Source organism: Protopterus annectens, chromosome 13.part0 (assembly GCF_019279795.1).
Source record: "Protopterus annectens isolate FY-2018-M chromosome 13.part0, PAN1.0, whole genome shotgun sequence".
Classification (NCBI taxonomy): domain Eukaryota; kingdom Metazoa; phylum Chordata; order Ceratodontiformes; family Protopteridae; genus Protopterus; species Protopterus annectens.
In genome coordinates, this window is record NC_056747.1 from 165,713,565 (window position 1) to 165,735,055 (window position 21,491).

General features: G+C 42.5%; 1 protein-coding gene across 1 annotated transcript in view; it reads right to left on the reverse strand.

Moving 5' to 3' along the window:
- Positions 1-21,491, reverse strand: part of MYO9B (myosin IXB) — a 1,188,949-nt gene that overhangs the window by 896,694 nt on the left and 270,764 nt on the right. The window contains exon 11 of the mRNA XM_044054768.1: positions 8,919-9,114. Coding sequence (XP_043910703.1) covers positions 8,919-9,114 — 196 coding nt within the window. The remainder of the gene's footprint in view (positions 1-8,918; positions 9,115-21,491) is intronic.

Genomic DNA, 21,491 nt, shown 5'->3' on the forward strand with positions numbered 1-21,491 from the left:
TTAAGTGGAGCATGTTCAACAGCTCTGGGTTTGACATAGCTTTGTATGTTAGGCAGAGATTGCCTCTGAGCAGGTGATATGCGATGGAGTAAAGCTGGAGTTTTTTGAGTCTGTCTGCATAGGGCATCTGTTTGAGGCCAGCAATCTCTTTATGAGGTATTTCTGCAGCCTTTCCAGTTGTTGTAGATGTCTTGTGAGGTACATACCAAAAGGGGCGTTGTACTCTATAATGGGTCTAATGAGTGATGAGTAGGGGGGAACAATGACCTTTTTTTTCTGGATGAGAAACCTTTTGTGATGAGGTGTGCCACATAGAAGGATTTCTTGACCACTGTGGCGAAGTGATTATCAAAGGAGAGACTACTGTCCACCTGTGTCCCAAGGTCTCTTATCACACTTTCGGTGTTAGACTACTGCCTATGTGGTAGTTCATGGGTACAGAATTTTTACCAAAGGGGATGACAATGCACGTTTTGGCATTGAGCTTGAGACCATGGCTTTGACATCAGGCATCTGTCTCAGTGAGGCCCTTTTGTAGGATGTCCACATCGTTAGGAGTTTCGATTATGGCTCCTAGTTTGCAGTCATCTGCAAATTTAGTTAGCCAAAGACCTTCTGTGTTAGCCTGTACTTCAGAGAAGTAGATACCAAACAGGAGAGGACCCAGGACTGGACCCTGTGGTACTCCACTTGTCAATGGTCTGAAGTCTGATTTGGAGTCCACTACTTTCACAGTGTGGGTTCCGTCAGTAAGCCAGTTGGCAACCCATCTTGTGACATAGGGATTTATCCCTAGTTTACTGAGTTTATCTATAATTCCAGAGTGGGGGATTCTGTAGAATGCCTTGGCGAGATCTAGATAGGCTATGTGAACCACCTTACCCTCATCTATGGGGCTTTGGTGACTGCTTCAAAGTAGTCTATCAGGTTTAGGAGACATGATCTGCCTTTTACAAACCCGAACTGTGTGGGGTCCAGAGTTTGGAGATCTCCAATGTCTTTGTTTATGAGTTGCATGATGACATGTTCCATGGCCTTGCAGACCAGGCTCGTCAGGCTAATGGGGTGGTAGTTCCTGGGGTCTGTTTTGGCCCCCTTTGTGAAGTGGGATAACCATCGTGGTGCGCCATTGAATGGGCACAAAGCCTGAGGTGAGGCTATGATTGAACATGGTACTGAGGTGGGGTGCCAGTTCATTCTGTAGTTCATGTAGAAGGCAGCCTGGGATGTTGTCAGGTCCCATGGATGCTGTGTTCTTGGCTTTGGAGAGTGAGGTTTTTACCTGTGCAGCCGTGATAACAGGAACTCTGCATTCTTCCGGTATAAAGATGGGTCCTTTAGGGGGTGAGAGAGGGGTAAAGTTAGCACTGAACCTATCTGCCAGGATGTTGGCAATATCAGTTGGTTCTGTATATTTAGAGTCATTGTGCTATAACTCAGAGCAGATCTGAGTGTTGCCATTGAGATTCTTGACACAGCTATAGAATGCTTTGTGGTTGTCAGTGGCGATTTTGTTTTTATAACTAGCGTTGGAGGATTTTATGAGGGATCTCAGTTTCTTACTGAGGCTGACCAGGGAGTTGCTCCAATCGTGGGATTTTACTCTTTTTTGCAACAGTTTCTTTATTCTGTTGTAGAGTTTTGTTTATGGCAGAAGACCACCAGATTGGCTTCCTTTTTTTGGAGGATAGCATCTTTGTTCTGATAGGGATAGCACGATCCATGCACTCGTCTAAGTGCTTATAAAGTGCATTTGTGTAGGATTCAGCAGTCGTACCTCTATTGTCCATCTGCATGGGTGTCGTGAAGTTTGCCACTTCTGTCTTAAGAAGCTTGAAGTTGGCTTTGGAGAAATTTTTTATGGTTGTTTTCCTAATGGGGGTGGGAGCAGGATGTGGATGTCTAGGGTTATTAGCTTGTGGTCGGATCTGACCAACAAGGAGCTGACCTTTGGTGTGGAACACCGGTCGCCCATGTTGGTGATGATCAAGTCTAGGATATTGCTGCCTCTGGTGGGGGTGTGGATAAGTTGATCCAAGGCATTGGAATTGATGAATTCCAGAAAACACTGAGCAAGAGAGCTGGTACACGAGTAGTTTTCCCAGTTAATGGTGGGGTAGTTGAAATCACCCATTATTAGGGTGTTGGGTTGTACCTTAATATTTTCCAGTGTATCAAGAAAAGAGGAGTGGGAATCCTGGGGCATGGTGGGGTGTCTGTAGCAAGCTACAATCTGGATTGCAGTTTTGCCCATAGTTAGTTGAACTTGGATAATCTCTAATGCATTATGCTAAACATCTAGCTTGGAGGTGTGGATATCCTTAATGAATATGGACACACCTCCACCTTTAGTGTTTCAGTCCGGGTTTGGTGGCCAAAAGGTATGAATTATAGCCTGGTAATGGAAGGGTGCTCTCTGGACCTTTGAACCAGGTCTCTGTCACTGCACAGATGTCGATGCTCTCCATTTTAAGGAGTGCCTTGAGTGAGTGCATTTTGAGGTTTAGACTTCTAGAATTGAGTAGCATTACACTCAGATTTTTCTTGCTTGTACCTGTTACGGTGGTGAATTTGTCATTTGAACCTTGCCTAAAAAGGCATTATAGGGGTGGCAAGAGCCTTTGCCAGTATCTGGAATCCCAAGGGCGACAGGTGCAGGCCATCTCTGGCAAAGCAGCATGGTCTGTCGATCATGTCATTCCAGGCAGACAGATACTGGATTCCCTTAGAATGACACCAGAAGCTTAGCCAATTGTTGAAGTCAATCATTTTGGCCTTGTACTGTGGTATCATTCTGGGTGATGGCAAGATGCTACTCAGGGCTAAGGTCATACCTGCCTGTGCTACAAGATCGGAGGGCTCCTCCGTGTCTCTTTTCATGTAGTCCAGGGAGGTACGTCTCAGGTCATTCACACCAACATGGACAATGACAGAGTCATATTTGTACTTGTTGTGGAGTGACCTGAGTGCGTGCGTTATGTGGCGGATCCTGGCACCCGACAGGCAGCTGACAGTAACTTCCTCCTTGTTTAGCCTGGTGAGTGGAACATCAGTGTGCCTGACTAGAGTGTTGGGTAAGTTATGCCTTATGGACTGCAGTTGAGTGGCACACTGAGTATGTGGGCTATGTGTCATGTAGGTTGTGTTGGGGGAGTGGAGGTTGCTTGCATTTCTGCTTTGGAGGTCCCGGTTGTTTGGGCAGATTTTTATTGAGAGCCTCCGTGAATGTAGGTGTGTGTTTTGTGCTTGTGTGTGTGTGTTTTGGTGGTGTAGGCTTTGAGGGACTATGTGATGAGTTTGGTGCTGTGCAAGTGTTTACCTTCTCCTCTTGACTGTCTAGTCCAGTCTTCGGTGAAGAGAGCTTCGCTTCCAGTTTGGCTATATAAGTGCATCTCTCACAGGTCGAAGTGTTGGGTGGTAGGAGGAGAGGGTTGTCTGTGTACATGAGGCAATTGCTGCATTGTCCCAAGATGCCCACATTCATCAGATAAACAAGAGAAAACACCGGGAGCTGACCTTTAGACATGCCTGGATAGGTGCTTATTTATTAAGTACTAAAAACTGTTTTCCTCTAGACAAGTGAGGAAAGTTGAGTGCTGTAGTAATTTGTAGCTTATTTATTTCTTACAATAAGTTCTGAATAAGTGCTGAGCTCAAATAAACAGATCTGAGCGCTAAAACTAAAAAGCTGCCTTGCTGCAAGGGAAAATTTGAACAGCAGACGTTATGGCGCCAGGAATAGTTTAACCCTAGTTAAGTGTGTGTGGGGGGGGGGGGCGCTCAGGAGCTTACAAACAGTCCTGCATACAGCAAATCTATATGTGGAGAAGACTTGTTACAGGAAAGAGGGGAAGCAAGCTTAGAATTTTTTTTTCAGTACAGTGAAAATGGAGAAACCTGGAGCAGAAGTTAATTCAAGGTTAAGAATCTGAGTGGGTTGGCCTTCACAAATGTTCTCTATTAGATTGTATGAACTAATGACACCAGACTGGGAGGAGTGTCACAGATCACATATACAGTATGGGTGGGCAACTGCAAAGCCACCAAGTAGAACACCACCACAACACTAGGGAGGGTGGGGTAAGGAAACTATTACAGTTCCTAGCTGTAGCCACTAAATGAAAGTTTTAAAACAGATCAAGGGGCAAGCAGACTCTAGAGAATGCTTTTAACTGTAAACAGACTAGATTAGACACAGAAACCTCAAAACATCAAAAATGCTCAGAAAAGCTCGGATAGAGCGCTCACAAACAGAAAATACAACTCTCAGTATGAAAAAGCAGTTTACAGTTAAGGAATTCAGCAAACATGCAATTAGAGTAATGAAACAGTATCTAGCAATGAAAAATACAGTTTTGTTTTTGACTGATATGCAGGTGCATTTGACTTGGGTTCCATTTGCCCCGAAAGCACTTCCCTGCCAAGTGAGCGCCCCATGCATAGTCTGATGAGTCTGTTGTTAGGGTTTGGGCGCCAGGGGATAAACTGAAAGGCAGTCCCTTGTTTTGGTGGCAGGCCTCTGCCCACCAAAGGAACTATCTGTAGGCAAGGTATGATAGGAATCATTGCTTCGAGATCTTGAGAATGTTGACACCATAGGCTTTTTAGATACCATTGTAGTTTCCTCATATGCAGTCTTGCATATGGAGTTAGGAGGATGCAGGAGGCCATGAACCCCAAAGGCTTACAGTATTTGTCTTGCAGATAAGAGGGTCTTTGTGGCCATTACTTTGAAGTAGGCTGTCAAATGAACTTGTTTCTCTGGCATGAGGAAAGCCATCTGGGAAGTTGTGTTCAAGCTTGCTCCCAGGAATACAATTAGTTGACAGGGTACAATATATGATTTATTTTCGTTTATGGTGTACCCCAGAGAAGTTAGCAATTTTTGTACAAACTCCAGATGATTCAATAGTATGTCCTGGCTTTTTGCCTGAATTAGATAATCGTCCAGGTATGGGTGTATTTAAATATTTCTTCGCCTGCAAAATGCAATGACTGGAGCTAGGCACTTTGTGAATACCCTGGGTGCAATAGTTAAGCCACAGGGTAGTGCAGAGACCTGATAGTGCATGAAGCCTGCTTTGAAACGCAAGTATCTTCTGCAAGATTCCCTGATTGGAATGTGCAGTTAGGCTTCCTTTAAATCCAGTGTTGCCAACCAGGCATTTTTGCCTAGCATAGGAAGCAACTGGCGAAGAGTTAGCATCTTGAATTTTGGATCATCAAAAATGTGTTTAGGATAAAGAGGTCCAGGGCAGGACGCCAGGAGTGGTCTTTTCTGGGTACCAGGAAAAGTAGAGTAGAAACCTTGTCCCCTTTCCTCTTCCAGGACAGTTTGAATAGCCCTGATACTTAAGAGAGAGAACTTGCTTTTGAGCCTCTGCCCACTGATTTGGGGGTAGATCTGGCCAACCATTTGGGGTTTGTAAAGTGTGGAAGAGGAATCTGTATCCTTGGGAAACTATATTTAAAGCCCATTTGTCCTGGGCAATGAGTTCCCAATTTTTTGCCAATAGAGCAATCCTTTCCCCTAAAGGAGCAGTCAGTTGAGAAGGGCTTGGAGGTTTTAAAGTTAAGTCATTGAGACAGTTTACCATTGGGGGGTCTTAATACTCCCTGCTTTGGAAGTGAGAGCCCCCACTGCTTAGTCCTGTGCGTACCTTAGGACTGAAGCCTGGGAGTTCTGCTGGTTCTGGGTTTGGACTGAGAAGGCCTGGAAGAGGCAGGAAAGGACCAATTCTTAGGGGGCCCAATGCCTACTAAATCTGGGAGGCTGTACTTGCAGGAAATCTTTAACAGTTTGCATAGATTTAGCTTTTTCCTCCATCTTTTTAAGTACTACTACTGTTTTGTTGCCAAACAGGCAGTCCTGATTTAAGGGAGCATCCAGCAATTTAGCTTTAACATGATATGGCAAAGATTGCTCCTTAAGCCAAGCATGCCTTCTAAGTACAGTCCCAGTGACAGCATCCCTGCAAGATGCATCTAGTGAATCAAAACCACACTGCAAAGTATGCTTCCCAACTTGTTCAGTAGAATGCATTAAATCCTGTAAATCTTTATTTTCAGCACATTCAGGAATCAACAACAATACATTGACTGGACATTAGTGAACAGCTACAAACACTACTACCACACAGGATGCCTACCAGACGGGCTTAGTGACCATCACCCTACTTTCCTTCTAAAGAAACGTACCAGCATTCCAAAGCCTATAATCTATAGACAAATCAGGGATGACTGAAATTTAAACCCACAGAACCTAAACGACATATTAAAACAATGCAACTGGGAACCTCTAAGAACCCAAGGGCTTGACCAGGCAGTGGACTACTTCAACAATATGTTTATCAAAGTTATTAATTCAGTTGCACCAATCAGGAAAATAAAAGCCAAAGCTAATTATGCTCCATGGCTAGACAAGGCTTGGAAGCAATGAAAAAAAGACAGCTCCAACCAAGCCAAACACAACTACAAACAACTTAGGAATCTGGCCAAAAAACAAACCAAATTAGATAAACAAAATTACTTCCTAGGTCTCCAAAACAAACATTCAAAAACCCCCCAAAGGTTTGGCAAGCTATCAACTCCTTATTAAAGCCTGGTAAAACAACTACCTCTGCCCCCACCTCCCCCAACAATGATAATGACTTAGCTTCCCAACTTAATCATCACTTTACAAACGCAATCCAGTCACTGTCCACCCAGCTATCCAAAACTAACACCTTATCCATCATTACTAAAGATAACTCTTCATGTAAGGCTACCAAAGTCTCACATAACAAACCCTCCTTCACTCTCTCACCTGTTCTTACCTCTAAAATTTAAATACTCCTCCTTACCTTGAAACCTACCACTCTTGCAGCAGACGGGATACCTGCTAACTTCTTAAAAACAGCAGTTGACTCCTTATCTTACCCAGTCTCAATCCTTATCAACTGGTCTATTCAGGAAGCCTATGTCCCTCAAATATGGAAAAGCTCATACATTATATCTCTACATAAAGGTGGCAATTCCTATGATTTCTCTAACTACTGGCCAATAGCCATACGTTTGCCCTTATCTAAGCTTCTTGAGAAATGTATTCACTCTCAAGTTATGCAGTTCTTGAATTCACATAATCTTCTCTCCTCCACTCATCACGCCTTCCGCCCACACCATAGCACAACTACCACTCTCCTCTCTTACTAATCAGGTTAATCACAGAAATAACTTTGTATCTCCTATCTTCTTAGACCTCTCCAAAGCATTCGACATGTCTCACATCCTAAACTACTAGATGCTCTATCCTCCTTATCCTTTGCCTCCTCTACCATCTCCTGGTTCAAAAGTTATCTGACAGACAGCAATCTGTCCAATGGCAAGATGAATTATCTCCTCTACTTCCCACCTCTGTATGTGTACCTCAAGGCTCAATATTGAGACCACTTCTTTTCTCTATCGTCACAAATAACCTACATACCACCACCAAACAAGCCACACTTGTATAGTATGCAGATGACTTGACACATCTGCTCTGCCCCATCTCTTACTACCTTACAACAGCTGGCCCAAGAATCCTTTTCCTCTTTTGAAGGTTAGATCACTAACACCCAACTAATTTTTAACCCCAACAAAACTAAATTACTCTGGTTCGCCCCTAATAAATCTAAATATACTCCCCTAACTTTCTCTATCACATCCAGAAATGGCACTGTCATCTCTCCTTCAGCCCATACTAAACTGCTAGGGGTAGAAATAGACAAAAAAAAATTTCTATGATGTTCATATAGCTCAAACCATCCAAAAGGTTCACAAAAAATGGGTACTCGTTATAGACACAAGAAATTTCTCACAGATGAAGCAAGAATCACTTTAGCTCAAACTCACCTTTTGTATACCCTTATGTATGCAGCACCAATCTTAACCCATATTAGAAAAACTGATATTGACAAAACTGAATCATGTTATAACAAAACTGCAAAATTTGCTAACTCTTCCTTCAGAACCCATGTATTAAGAGATAATCAATGGCGTGAGTTTCCTCAATTACTCAACTACCAACAGTTAACCTGTGCCTTTAACATCCTGAACTAACCTGACAAAACAACTGCTCTCCAACTACTCTATCAGCCATCCCCTTCGCTCTTCTAATAAATCTCTTCTCTGTATCACTACTGCCAACAACACTGCAGGAAAAGCTCTATACTCTCATACCATAGTTAAAACCTGGAATAACCTCCCACCCCCACCATAACTTCTACCACAACTAACACACAATTCAAAAAAATCACATCTCAGGAAAACCTGGATCGGCCCATGTATAACACAGCAATCTCTTTACGACTTATTGCATACTGTCTCCCTCCTATCCAGCCCATTTTTAACCTAATGCAGAACATATGTCTTGAATCTAAACTTGCAGTCTATTAAGACAGGTAATCTCAGCATTACTGCACATCTTTCTATTTTTTGAACGTTGTATTTAGCATTGTTGTATCTAATTATGGAGAGTTTTTTTAATGACAGCTAGTCTCAGCAAATTTAGTTTGTATGTCACTACCTTTGTACATCTGTTTGTTTTTGTCTGTATTAATATTGTTGTATGCAACTGCGGAGCTTTTCTCCCCGGGCCTCCACTGAAAATGGACCTAGTCCAGTTGGATTATCCTGGTTAACAAATGTAAAATAAATAAAGTACATTAATCCATGTCTGTGGACGTGTAAAAGGTTTTAACTTCTGAGCGCTTTGAAATACATTTAACACGAATTTTACTGCTTCATTATTTTACACTACGTTGCTTTAATTTTAACCTATCTTACTTAAACCATTCTCTGCTAGAAATCAGACCTCAGTTTAATTTTCTAACAAAACAGTTGCACTTTTATGCATTCCAGGTTATAATTCTCTCTCTCATGCCTTTCCAGACGAGATGTACCTGCAGTCTTTTGAGCTCTTTCTCGTCCAACTCTGTTAAAAACTGCCATGGCCCGAATGGCTGCTCGAAGGATTGCCCATCGAAAAACTGCAACTGGATCCATGCCAATCAGCTCTCGAATATAAGCACTGTCGCTACTCCTTAGCAAGGCAACAATATCTGGACGCATGTAGTCTGTGTTTTTCTCCCTGAAATCCTAAATTAAAATAAAAAGGAGAAAAGTATGAGAACGTCATTCTTTAATAAAATGAAAGTTAATATTTATGAATTCTTATTTCAAGAGGACACTGTTTCCCTGCTGTATTCCTGAAAAGTGAATACCAGTATCACCAGATGTTCACAATCAATCTCAGCCTTGTTCTATAGTATAAAAGAAACATTTATCTGTGTGATTCCCTGCTTCAGATAACATTGTTTATGCAGGATGTGACAGTAACTCAAAAGTAAGAGGGTCACCAGGATCAAACCAATTAAGAAGCTATATTTGTTACAGATGATCCACCCAGATTTTTCTACATATGATCCGCACAGATTTTTTCTACTTCTACAGTGTCACCATTGGCTAAAATTATGGAGAAGTATGTCCATAAACAACTTGGGCATTATCTTACCCAGAATAAGCTGTTGGCTAACTCTCAGCACAGTTTTTGGCCACACCACAGTACCATCTCAGCCCTCCTATCCTTCTCGAACACCATAAACCATAACCCAAATAGCAGCAAGCTTTCTTCAGCCCTCTTTTTAGATCTCTCCAAGGCCTTCAATATGGTCAACCACCAAATACTCATGCACATCCTTGAGGCATGCTCACTAAATAGCCGTGAGCTTCAATGGTTCCAATCATACCTATGTGGTAGACATGTCGTACTATGGCAGGACAAACTATCAACCCATCTACCCGTCACCCTAGGTGTCTCCCAGGGCTCCATACTAGGACCCCTTCTTTTCTGTCTCTTTATTAATGACCTTCCCACTGTCATCCGAAATGCTACCTGTATCCAGTATGCAGATGATTCCACCGTGATTTGTTCAGCCACCTCCCCGACAGATCTAATGACATTAACCCAGACTACTTTCAATACAGTTGAAAACTGGCTCTAACAGTCAGCTGATATTAAACCTTAACAAAACAAACTTGCTTCTTTTCTCCCCCCTTGTAAGTCTTCCTCACTATTCTTTACCACAAAATCTAATAATGGCAGCATTATCTCCCCAGATGCACAAACCAAACTCTTAGGTGTCACAATATACAACACCCTCAAATTTGATATCCATGTCAAACTATCAAAACCATTAACAAAAATCTTGCCTCCCTCTATAAGATCAAACCTTTCCTTACTCCATTTGCTAGGACTGCTACTGCCCTTTCCCATCTACTCTCCACTCTTCGCTATGCCTCCCCTTTACTCACTAAATTGAACAAATCTGCTCTTAGCAAACTCTCCCACTGTTATAACCATATTGTAGACTTGCAACAGGCACGGCCTATAGGCTCCACTACTGTCACAACCTAAATCTTCTGGGATGGCTAGAAAGGCCTAGCCTACTTTAGTACAACCAGCTTATAACTGCCCATAAAGTTCTCAACCACCCTGATATGCCTACACTTAAAAATATCATCAACCCTTATAGCAACCTGAGGTCACTTCGCTATTCTTATAAACTACTGGTTCTAACATCCAAAATCAAAAACTCTGCTGGGGAGACTGTTTGCTAACTCTGTTGACAAAACTTGGAAACTCTTCCTGCTGATCTTACTCTTGAACTCTCTTACTCGGTTCAAAAAATGCCTCACTCTGTACTTTAAAACTCACTGGCAATGTCCTTGTTCAAAACCCGACTAGATCCTCCTCTATAGTCTGTAATCATGTTACATCGCCTAATCAATTAGTCAAAACAGTTTTAAAAATGTATGATTATATTACCTGCTTGCTCAACTGGAGCCTGTAAACTGTGTGCAACTTGTAATCATTTTGGGATTTTTACTTATGTTCTACCTTGGAGCTTTTCTCCCCGGGCCTCCACTGACAATGGACATATATAATCCAGACTATCCCGGTCAACAAATGTGCAATAAAATAAAATAATAAATAGAACATGTAAACAAGTCCACTGATTGGCAGTTCTCAAGCAAGGATGGAAACCATTCTAATTCTGAATAAAGTCACCTGAGTGATGCAAGTTGTAATGTAGCAAGGAACGGGAAAAGTATGTCAGCTATGCCTCTGCAGCTGTTATCTTTATTGCCTGTGAATGATCACTATGGCAAAAGACTGGCCCTACATTCTGAAGAACATCCTCTAGAAATATTTTTCACCAGGACATACACTAGCACGGTTTTACTACAAGACAATCATGTCTTTTGGAAATATGTATACAACACATCTCTGAATCAGGCTAATGATACTGAATCAAATGAGATAGCAGGTACACACCTGTACTTAAGCAGGACAGGTGAATGACTAACTGAAGGACAAGAAAGCAAGGGCCGCAGGAGAGTTGTAATTCTGAACTGTAAAACACAACTATCGTGTTCTACAAGGTTCCACATTAGGCCCATTCCTTTTAAAAGAATTTCACCGAAAATACAAACACAGATGATGACAGCTCAGCAACAGTAAACATATGAATAAAGACAGGAAGTGTAAAATACAATACTGAGAAAATTACAAAAGTAATGTACAAAATTATGGCTGGTCAAGACCTACTTTGTTGTAAGGAACAGGAGCGGTTAGTTTGGAACACACCTTGTTTTATATTATCCTCAGCAGTACAGGTCTGGAAAAGTCGATGAGAAAATATGACATTTAAGAAACAATGGGCTACTTCTCGGCTCCTGTACAAAAACTGTATGCACTCATGTGAAATGAACAATGCACAACATTTTGAACAAGATTAACCTAGGAAGCTCTACGTAATAGTGATTTTATTTTTTTTAGTAGACCTGTCTTGAAATAGGTCATCCTGTACGGACCCCATATTGCCCAATATTTAAAGGTAATATTAACAGGAAAGAGGACTCAAAGAAAATGTACTAAACATTAGCCTTTCTTTTTTGCATCTCTTGGCCCCCCACTACCTGCCAATCCTCTATCCCTCTCACTGCAAATGGGCCGATTTGCTTCCCTTCACTAGGATGAAGGACGTCTGAAAGGAGATCGTGTTAAGGAACTATCAGGGTGATTTGAGCCCTGCTCTTCTACAAGCATGAGTCAGGAAGCTATCTGCAGGCAGCTATGCAACAGTTAGATCTCACTGGACAGTCCCCTCATTTCCACAATGGTGTGAACCAGAATGAAACCCCACACCCTGCCATAAGGCAATGTAGGAGGGAGACTTTCTTGGCTTTGACTAGAAGGATTTCCAGTATTACCTGGGATCTGGGATGCTGAAATCATATCTTGATTGGCTACCAATGGATAATGAAGGTAACATTATAGGCTCACAAGTGTTTACTAAGCAAAGGGCCATTTTAAGCCTAGCCATGCATCCCAAATCTCTGACAAGTTCAGACCCTTGATAAATGTACGTAGGGGCTGGGAAATGAACCATTTACAGGGTGCCTGTGTCCATTAGAAACGTGCCAAACCAGGGATGAATTTCCGGTTCCCCATCCAATGGTCCAAGCTGCACTTGAATTGGGTTACGGAGGAACTCTTTCACATGGATGGGGAGACAGCTCCATAGACAGGGTAGTCTTTGGGATACAATATCTATCTCTCGAGCATGTCCTATTTATATCACAGGCAAGGTTTAAGTCTTTAGAATGGGTAACACTGCTGCTGTTTGTTTTGTGGATATGTACAAGATCCATCAGAGTGGCATCTGACAATACCCTGTACGCCAGGCATAGATCTACCCTTAAAAGCCTATAGGAGACAGAATACAGGGATAGGGCCCTTTAGGCGGTCTACACAGGACATTTTACTTGCGCTCTGGATTATTTTAGTGAGGAACCTCTGTGGATATTCCAACTGTTGGATATGCCTGGTTAGGTACATACCAAAGGGGGCATCGTACACTGTTAGGTCTGCCAAATGCAGAGGAAGAATGACTTCCTTGGACTTAAGATGCCGCATCTTTGCCTATACGTTGGCAACAGAGAATGATTTCTCACTACTGTAGACACATGATGGTCAAAGGCTAGATTACTATCTGCTTGTGTCCTTAAGTCCCCAACTACTGAAGTCAACTCTAACAGGTGTGTCAATATGACAGTTACCGGGGTGGATGTCTTCCCCAAAGGATACTATTATGTACTTCTTGGCATTTAGTTCTAGTCCATGGCTCTAACACCAGTTGTTTGTCTATCAGCCACTCCTGGAGAACGTTCGTGTCATTGTGGGATTCAATGACAGCTCCTAATTTGCAATTATCTGCAAATTTAGCCAGCTAGAGACTACTTACATTGACCTTGATTTCAGAGAGGTAAATGCCAAAAAGGAGCAGTCCAAGGAGAGATCCCTGAAGGACTCCACTTGTGAATGGCCTCTTTGAAGAGGTGGACTCCCCAATTCTAACTTCCTGAGTTCTGTCTGTGAGCTAGTCGGCTATCCACCGGGTGACATACGAGTTTGTACCTAATCTCCCGAGTTTATCAACAATTCCCAAGTGGGGTATTATGTCAAATGGCTTGGCTACATCAAGGTAGGCAGTGTGAACCATTTTTCCCTCATTCATTGCTTTGGTTACCTTCTCAAAGTCATCCACCATGTTGAATAGGCATGATCTACACTTGACGAAACCAAACTGGGTCGGATCCAGTGTCTGGAGGTTTACTACATCACTACTGATCATTTCCATGATAATTCTTTCCATGGCTTTACATACGAGACTAGTGAGATTTATGGATCTTGTAGTTTCCAGGGTCTGTAGATAACTCACCTTTGTGCAGAGGGGAAACTGTTGCTGTTCTCCATTCTGCTTGCAGGATAGAGTTAAACAGTAATTCCAGAGGCTCTGATAGGTCATGTTCCATGCTACTTATTTATACATCACAGTACACCCCCAACCATATGCAACTTCTTTCCCAGTGTTTAATCCTTTGTTCCTACTGACCTGTCTTAACCTTACATCTTGACATGTCATACCTACAAATAGTACTAACTATGTTCAAAGCCTAGGTTTTGTTGTCAAGATGCAACAAAGTTGTATGTTCTTATGTATTCTACATTTTAACTTTATAGATTATTGTAATGCGTGCATGAAAGTTTACTGTTACTCATGGAGCTTTTCTCCCTGGGCCTCCGCTGAGAAAGGACCTGTGTCCAGTCGGGCTTTCCCGGTAAACAAATGCTAAATAAATAAAAATAAATTTAGACGGCATCCTGGGATACTGTCTGGGGCCAATGATGCAGTGTTCATGGCGTTACAGAGCGCATTAAGGACCTATTCCCTAGTGCTAGCAAGGGGTGTTAAACTTGATGGTATTTCCTGAGGGAAGGTTCAGGGTGAGAGAAGGGTAAAGCTAGAGCTGAATATATCAGCCAGTAGGTTTGCTATATCTTCTGGCTCAGTATATGTGGCTCCATTTACAATGGGCACTGCACACAACTATGTATTGCCTCTGAGGGTGCAGACATAGCTAAAGAATGCCTTGTGGTTGTCCTTGGCCTGGGAGGCCAAATTTACCTAAAATATGGCTTTGGTAGACTATTTGTCCTCCAAGCTGTTTAATTTGATGAGTGCTTTTATCCTGCTGGGTGCTGCACCTCCTAATTTTTGCCATAATTTTCTTCCTTCTGTTAAAAAGCCTATTAATTTTGTGATTCCACCAGGGTGGCTTGTTTTTTGTTAGTTCTGTACTACTTCTTGGTGGGTACAGCTGCCTCTATGCAGCTATTTACATGTTTGTACTTGGTTTCTGTGAACAATTCTGTATGGACAGCAGTGTTCTCTGGGTTTACGGGAGATTGAAATTTTGCCAGGTTATCACTTAATAGAAAGTTTGCCTTAAGAGTAGTTCCTGAATATTCCAGGTTTAGTCGGGGGTCCCAGTTTTATTTTTACTTTAAAAGAGACCATTTTGTGGTCTGACCTTACCAGGGAAGAAATTACAGTAGGAGGTGTGCAGCACTCTCACATATTAGTGAGGACCAGATCCAGTATGGCTGCACCCCTGGTTCGTGTATTGACTATCTGGTCCAGGAGTGTGTTTACAAAATCCAGGAATCTCTACGCCTGCACATTTGGTGTCTTACAGGATTTCCAGTTAATAGTGGAGCAATTAAAAACACCCAGAATATGGTATTGGGTTGGATGATTAGTAATTCTAGTAAGTTTAAATGCATGGTATGGGTTTCCTGTGTCATACAGGGGGGGACCTACAGCTTGTAAGGAAGTGGTATTGGATTTTGCCTATGGTGATTTCAACATGGAGCAGCTGAAGTGCATTGTCCTGTTTCACAAGCCTTGAGGTATATTTATTTTTTATGTCAATTTCTTCTCTAAACTTTGGGACAGAATCAGAGGGAAAGCCAGAAAAGAAAATAGACTCCCACTCCATAAAGTGAAGAGATGTCCACTAAAAACCCCAGCTCTCCACCCTGCTGCACGAAACAGAAGAGGAGGATGATCTTCTCCCATGTGACGAATGGAATCATCTCTAGAGTATCTCACCTCTGGATGATCCAGAAATGGTACAGTTTCTATGTCTTAAGCTCCACAGAAGATGTGAGGGAACAACTATGTGAGCTCACCGACATGCTCAGTTCTTCCAGGATAAGATGTTAAGATGTGACCCCCTAATCATCACTCAAAGCAGAAAACAGGCAGAACTTCAAGTCTCTGTAATATGTGGGTCTGGTCATTACAGACGGGGGACTACAGGGACACTTTTGAAGTGGGCATAACCTCTAGGTAGATGATATCAAGATCTACTCCGTTTTCCTTCATCTTTGAACAGCACTAAAGTCTAAGGCTGTGAGAGGGACTTTCTACGTAAAACACAATGCTGACCATTTTCAGCAGGCATGCTCCCCCCCAACAATGAGGTAAGCCAGACTGTTTTCCCCTCAGACATTTACAAATGGCTGTTGTGAATAATTAGCACTTAAGGTAGTACTTCATATTGCACTGCATTCTGTTCATGACCATCTCCCTGGGAGTACATGGTATATTATTTGAAGGCAACCAAATATTTTCAAGGCTTTAAGCAATGAAAGCAGTAATTTTTCCACAACACAAGTCAGGACATACAGTAGATCTGAAAACAGTGGAAAAGAACCAGTGGGATCATAAACAGCACATTCACTGAAATGTGAAGCTTCTTATATCACAGTGTGCATCACTATAGGGTATGCAGATCAGGTGCTCAGAAAAACAATGACCTTTAGTGGAAGGTAGAATAAATCCAATCAAAGGCCGTCAATATTCCAAAGGCATGCATAGGGAGTGTTTCTCCCTGGACCTTCGCTGAAAATAAGCTCTGTCCTAGTCTGACCTTCCCGGTCAACAAATGTTAAAGAGAGTGCCCCCCAAAAAATAAGAGAAGGGTGCCCAGTGTTATATGCAAGATTACTTCTGATATTAGGAGTAGGAAGAGGCCCCATAGTCTGCATCCTCTGTGGGGTGGGTAGACAACAGACGCTCCCCCTTCCTTAATAGTTGGGAGATATAAAATCTGGTGGGTACACATCTTTGTAACTCACTGCTGGGTCAGCATCACTTGTGTACAGAACAGGTAGAAGTCTGTCGCCATGCTTAAATATCACATGATGAACTGAGTGATGGACCAATTAAGGAGTTCTTCTTGTCTCAGCACAGTTTCCATAACCTGCAAAGCAAAATGACAACCATTCTCTTGAGGTCCGCCTCCTCTAAAACCATGCCGAAGTCCCAGAAATTTTTATATCCCACAAACAAAGCATCTATCATTAGAACAAAGTTCCTCTAAAGGAAGCATTGTGCCAGATTAATTGCAGGACAAGGACATCAACTTGTTTTCTTACCTGGACCACTAAACCTGAACTTCCCTTGCTCTTTTCGAAATGCATCCACCTAAGCTACCATCAATTTAAGCAGACATCTCAGTTTAGAGTTCTTTTAGGATTTTCTCTCTTGCTCTCATAAATGGGCCAATATCCATTTTTCCCTGACATCTCCTTGATCATTAAGCTTCCTTCCCGCCAATTAACATTCACTCTTCACAGAGCAGGAGTCCTTTAGCCCACTCATTTCTCTATGGTCGACTGTTGAGTCAGCCAGGAGTGATGCTGTCGCTTGTGCAGGGACTAACAGTTTTCCTTAAAGCCTTAATGTTCTCATGCATATGCACTTGAAATGTCCAAGGGGTTGCTGGGCAAAGGGGTGCTGCGGTGCATGTACCTGCCTATGTGTACACATAAAAGGCTCTGCTCTCTTGTAGACATAACTTGTGCATGATCCCTAGTCTCCAACGATGATTCCATTATGTAAGCATGCACAGAGCACAAGCCACCCTCCCCTCTGAAGAGAGGTATCTCAGCAGCATCATTACCCTCCTCCCACCTGCAACAGGTGCTCGAACTGCAAAATGTAAATATCAGCCAAAGACATTCGGTCACTTGGGTCATAGGGCTTTATCCTTGCAATGGAGCTGGTCAATATCTTGGTGCTCCCCAAACAATGTCATATAGCACTCATTTCTGAGAGCAAAAAAAAAAACTTTTTTTTCCTCCACTCCTTTTGTAACATCTTTGTAATTTAAACTGTTACCTTGTCTGCTTTCAAACTCATTTCATTGACAAGGATGAAAAAAATTTAATTCCTTGTTACTGTGTGCGGCTCTTTCCTTTGTATGTAACATCTCATTTCGTTCCCCCCTGGATTTACCAGTACTGTCAATTTATACTGCACTATAATGTCTGCATTGTTTTCCTCTACAACTGCCACTTTAAGGCTCCTCCTTTTTTCTTGTTGCTTCACACAAGTGTCAGTGAGACAATCAACCCTTTCCCTCACTTAACCATCTACGGTAAATGCAGTTTTCAAATATAGCTCTTTTCAGGAGGGCTCAATGTCGCCCACCACAACGCATCTCAAAAAAAAATGCAACTCAAGAATATCATTTAAACTTTGATTTAATACACATGCTAGCAAAAAAAAAAATGCAACCAAAAAATAAATCTCCCACACCACTTCAGCTCTCATTTATTTAATACAATTTGTTGAATGGGACAATCCAACTGAAAAAGCACATTTTCAAGTTGTGACTCAGGAACAAAAGCTCCACAATTTTACAATACAAAAATTACATTAGAAAGCAGCATACATATAATAAAAAATACATGCATAAAGAACAGTTGTGTAAACACTTACCATAACCACAGATGTCCTTCTCTTCAATATGTTGCAGTATTCATAACATGTGTGAGTCCACCGTGGCTGACTTGTATGTCTGGCCAGTATACAAAAGTCTAAAGCTACTGTCGGGTACATGCAACATCGCACATAGATCCAGTCCTATGTCGGTCAAAGTGATGTTGGGTATAACGTGGATGACAGCACCCACCCATCCTCAGAAGAAGGAAGAACACCACCAGCCTGAGAAAGGTGAGGAACACACAATCAAACAGACAAGCATCAGTGGAAAGGCAGGGGGGGGAGGATACTGCAACATATAGAAGAGAAGGACATCTATGGTTATGGTAAGATTTTTACACAACTATTCTTTGTCCTTCTATTCATATGTTGCAGTATTCATAACATGAGGGAGAATACCAAAGTTCATGCTGAAAAATAATTGGGCCAGGCAGGGGAATAGCGCACTCTATAAACCCCTGCAGGATAGCCTTTGCAAAACTAGCTCTAGACCTGGAACTGCCATCCAACTTATGTTTTATGAAAGTGTGTACAGAGGACCATGTAGCTGCTTCTAATAAGATGTCCAGAACTTGGGAAGCAAGAGTTTTCCCATGAGACACATTTTAGAAATCCAAGTGGATACTTTCTGCTTGAAAACAGGCCTACCCAGAGCTCTAGGATGATAGGAAATAAAAAGACAGTCAGATTTCCTAATAGGCTTGGTTTTGTCTAAAACTCAGAGTTGTCTATGCACATCCAAGGTGTGTAAAATCCTCTCACTAGAGAATTATGGAGATGGGAAAAAGTTTGGCAGATTAATGCACTGATTAAGTGGCAACTCATTTACCACCTTGGGCATTAAGGAGGGATTAGTACACAAGACCACCCTATCCCCTGTTGAACATAGTAAAAGGTTAAGAGGCCATCAATGCCTGACGTTCTGAAACCATTTTGGTAGAGGCGACGGCCACTAGCTAGAAGCACTTTTTTCCAAGTGCAATGCTGAAAAGAACAACCTGCTGGTTCAAAAGTTTCTCTAGAACAAAATTTTGATCTCAAGGAGGAAGAACTGGTTTCCTTGGTGGTCTGACATGAAAAACACCTTTTAGGAAAAGTTAAACTTCCAACCTTGAAGCCAAGGGAGGAATTATAAACAGAGAAGCAGAGATTGCTGAAAGATGAGCTTTTACTGAAGAGTATGACAATCCACTCCTCAATAATTCACACAGTTAAGACATACCTACTGGAACATCCAACAGTGGTTGTAGGCCCTTAGAAAGACACCAGATGGAAAACCTTTTCCATTTGGAAATGAAGCATTTTATAGTATTGGGTTTTCTGGCCTCCTGCAGAAATTGCAACACGTCCTCAGAGAAAGACGTCTGAAAGGGATCAAAACCCTATCACCTACTGAGTTAGTTGCAGGGTTATCTGTGGATGTATTACAGATCCCTTGTCCTGTGTGAGTAGGTCCACTCTATGGGATAACTTGTGATGACTGCCCTTGGCTAAATGCAGACAAGGGAACCAATGGTCTTGGCCAAAAGGGAGCCACCAACAAAATTTTTGGTTGCTCCTGTTGGATCTTCAACAGGACTTTTTGGAGAAGAAGGAAGGGGAGGAATGCATAGAGGAACATCCCCTTGCAAGAGAAAGATAGGGCATCCACCTCCCATGCCAGATGATGGGAACCTCTTACACAAAAATTGGGAAGTTGTATATTTATAGGGGAGGTGCAGAGACCTACCTGAGGCATTCCCCACCGATAGACAATGTCCAGAATCCCTGTGTAACATCCAGTCGTGGGACTGAGTCATGGACCTGCTCAATATATTTGCCACAACATTTTGAGTGGAGTGAATGTAGACTGCTTTGAGGGTGAGTTGTCTCAAAGACCAACTCCAGAGTTTGGAGAGCCAGTGTGCACAGGAGATGAAACTTGGTCCCCCTCCTTGCTTGCTGACATACCAAAGGACTTGGTGTTGTCTGTGAACCACTTTAAGGCACTTGGAAGAGGAGGTTTGAAAATTTGCAGAACGAAAATGAGGGCTCTCATCTCTTATGTTTGTGGGTTAACTCTTTTGTGAGGACCATACATCTTGAACCTTCCAGGGTGCCAGGGCTGCTCCCCATCCCAAGTCTGAAGCATCCATGAACAGCTCCCGAGTGGGAAGCAGCCGCTATAAAGGTAGGCCTGGATTCAAGGTAAGCTGCTGAATCCACCAGTTCAGTTCTAACAAACTCCAATGGATGATCGTGTTGCATCCATAATGACCTGAGGTACAACTGGCATTTCCCTCATGTGCAGCTTTGCTAGATGTAGCACGGGTACAGTGGGTGCCATAAAGCCTAAGAGGCAGAAACTCCCTGGCAGTCAGGGACTGGAGAGGCAAGAGAGCTTGGAAGTAGGGACTGACAGAAAGAACCTTCTCAAGATGTAAGGAAGCCAACATCCTGTTTGCATCCTACATCCAATAAAAACATGGTCTTGTGAAGGGACCAAGGCAGACTTTCAAAAGTTGATCTCAAATCCTAGAACCTTCAGCAGAGACACCGTGAAGAGCAGATTCTCTTGAAGGGAGCTTGGAGAGTGAGCCTGGAGGAGATCATTATCCAGGTATAAGAAATTCTGAATACCTATTAGTCTGCAAAAGACTGACAGGAGCTAAGCATTTTGTGAAGACTTGGAGCCATAGATAATCCAAAAGGCAAGACAGAAAATTGAAAATGTGAGGAAGCAATAGCAAAGCTAAGATACTTCCTGAACCGAGGATGAATAGGAATGTGGAGGTAAGCATTCTTGATGTTCAGGGACACCAAGTAGGCTTGAGGAAGGATGCGAGAGGTGGAAACCTTCAGGAAAATGTTTAGGTGTGGCAAGCCTAGAATGGGCCTCCAGGGGCCATCCTTCTGGGAACCAGTAACATCCTGGAGTAAAACCCTTCCCCTATTTGGGAAGGTGGCACCTCTTGAATGGTACCCTGAGAAAGAAGACTGGAAATAAATTGGGGAAAGTAATCCAGCTGTTCTTTTGGGTGTTGTGGAATACTCTTGAAGGAAGGTGGAGTCTTCCACACCATGACATGTCCTTGAAGGATGATTGAAAGGACTCAAGAGTCCTAGGTGATCAGTTTCCAAGCAGGGAGGGAAAGAGACGCAAGGAAATAGGGTTATGGCTGCAAGAAGGTTGGTAGTCACAGACTACCAGGCTTGCTTGGAAAGGGCTGCTTCTGAGCAGCAGCAGTAGTTGTTGAAGACTTGCCTGAGTATTGCTTTCTAATATCTCTTTTA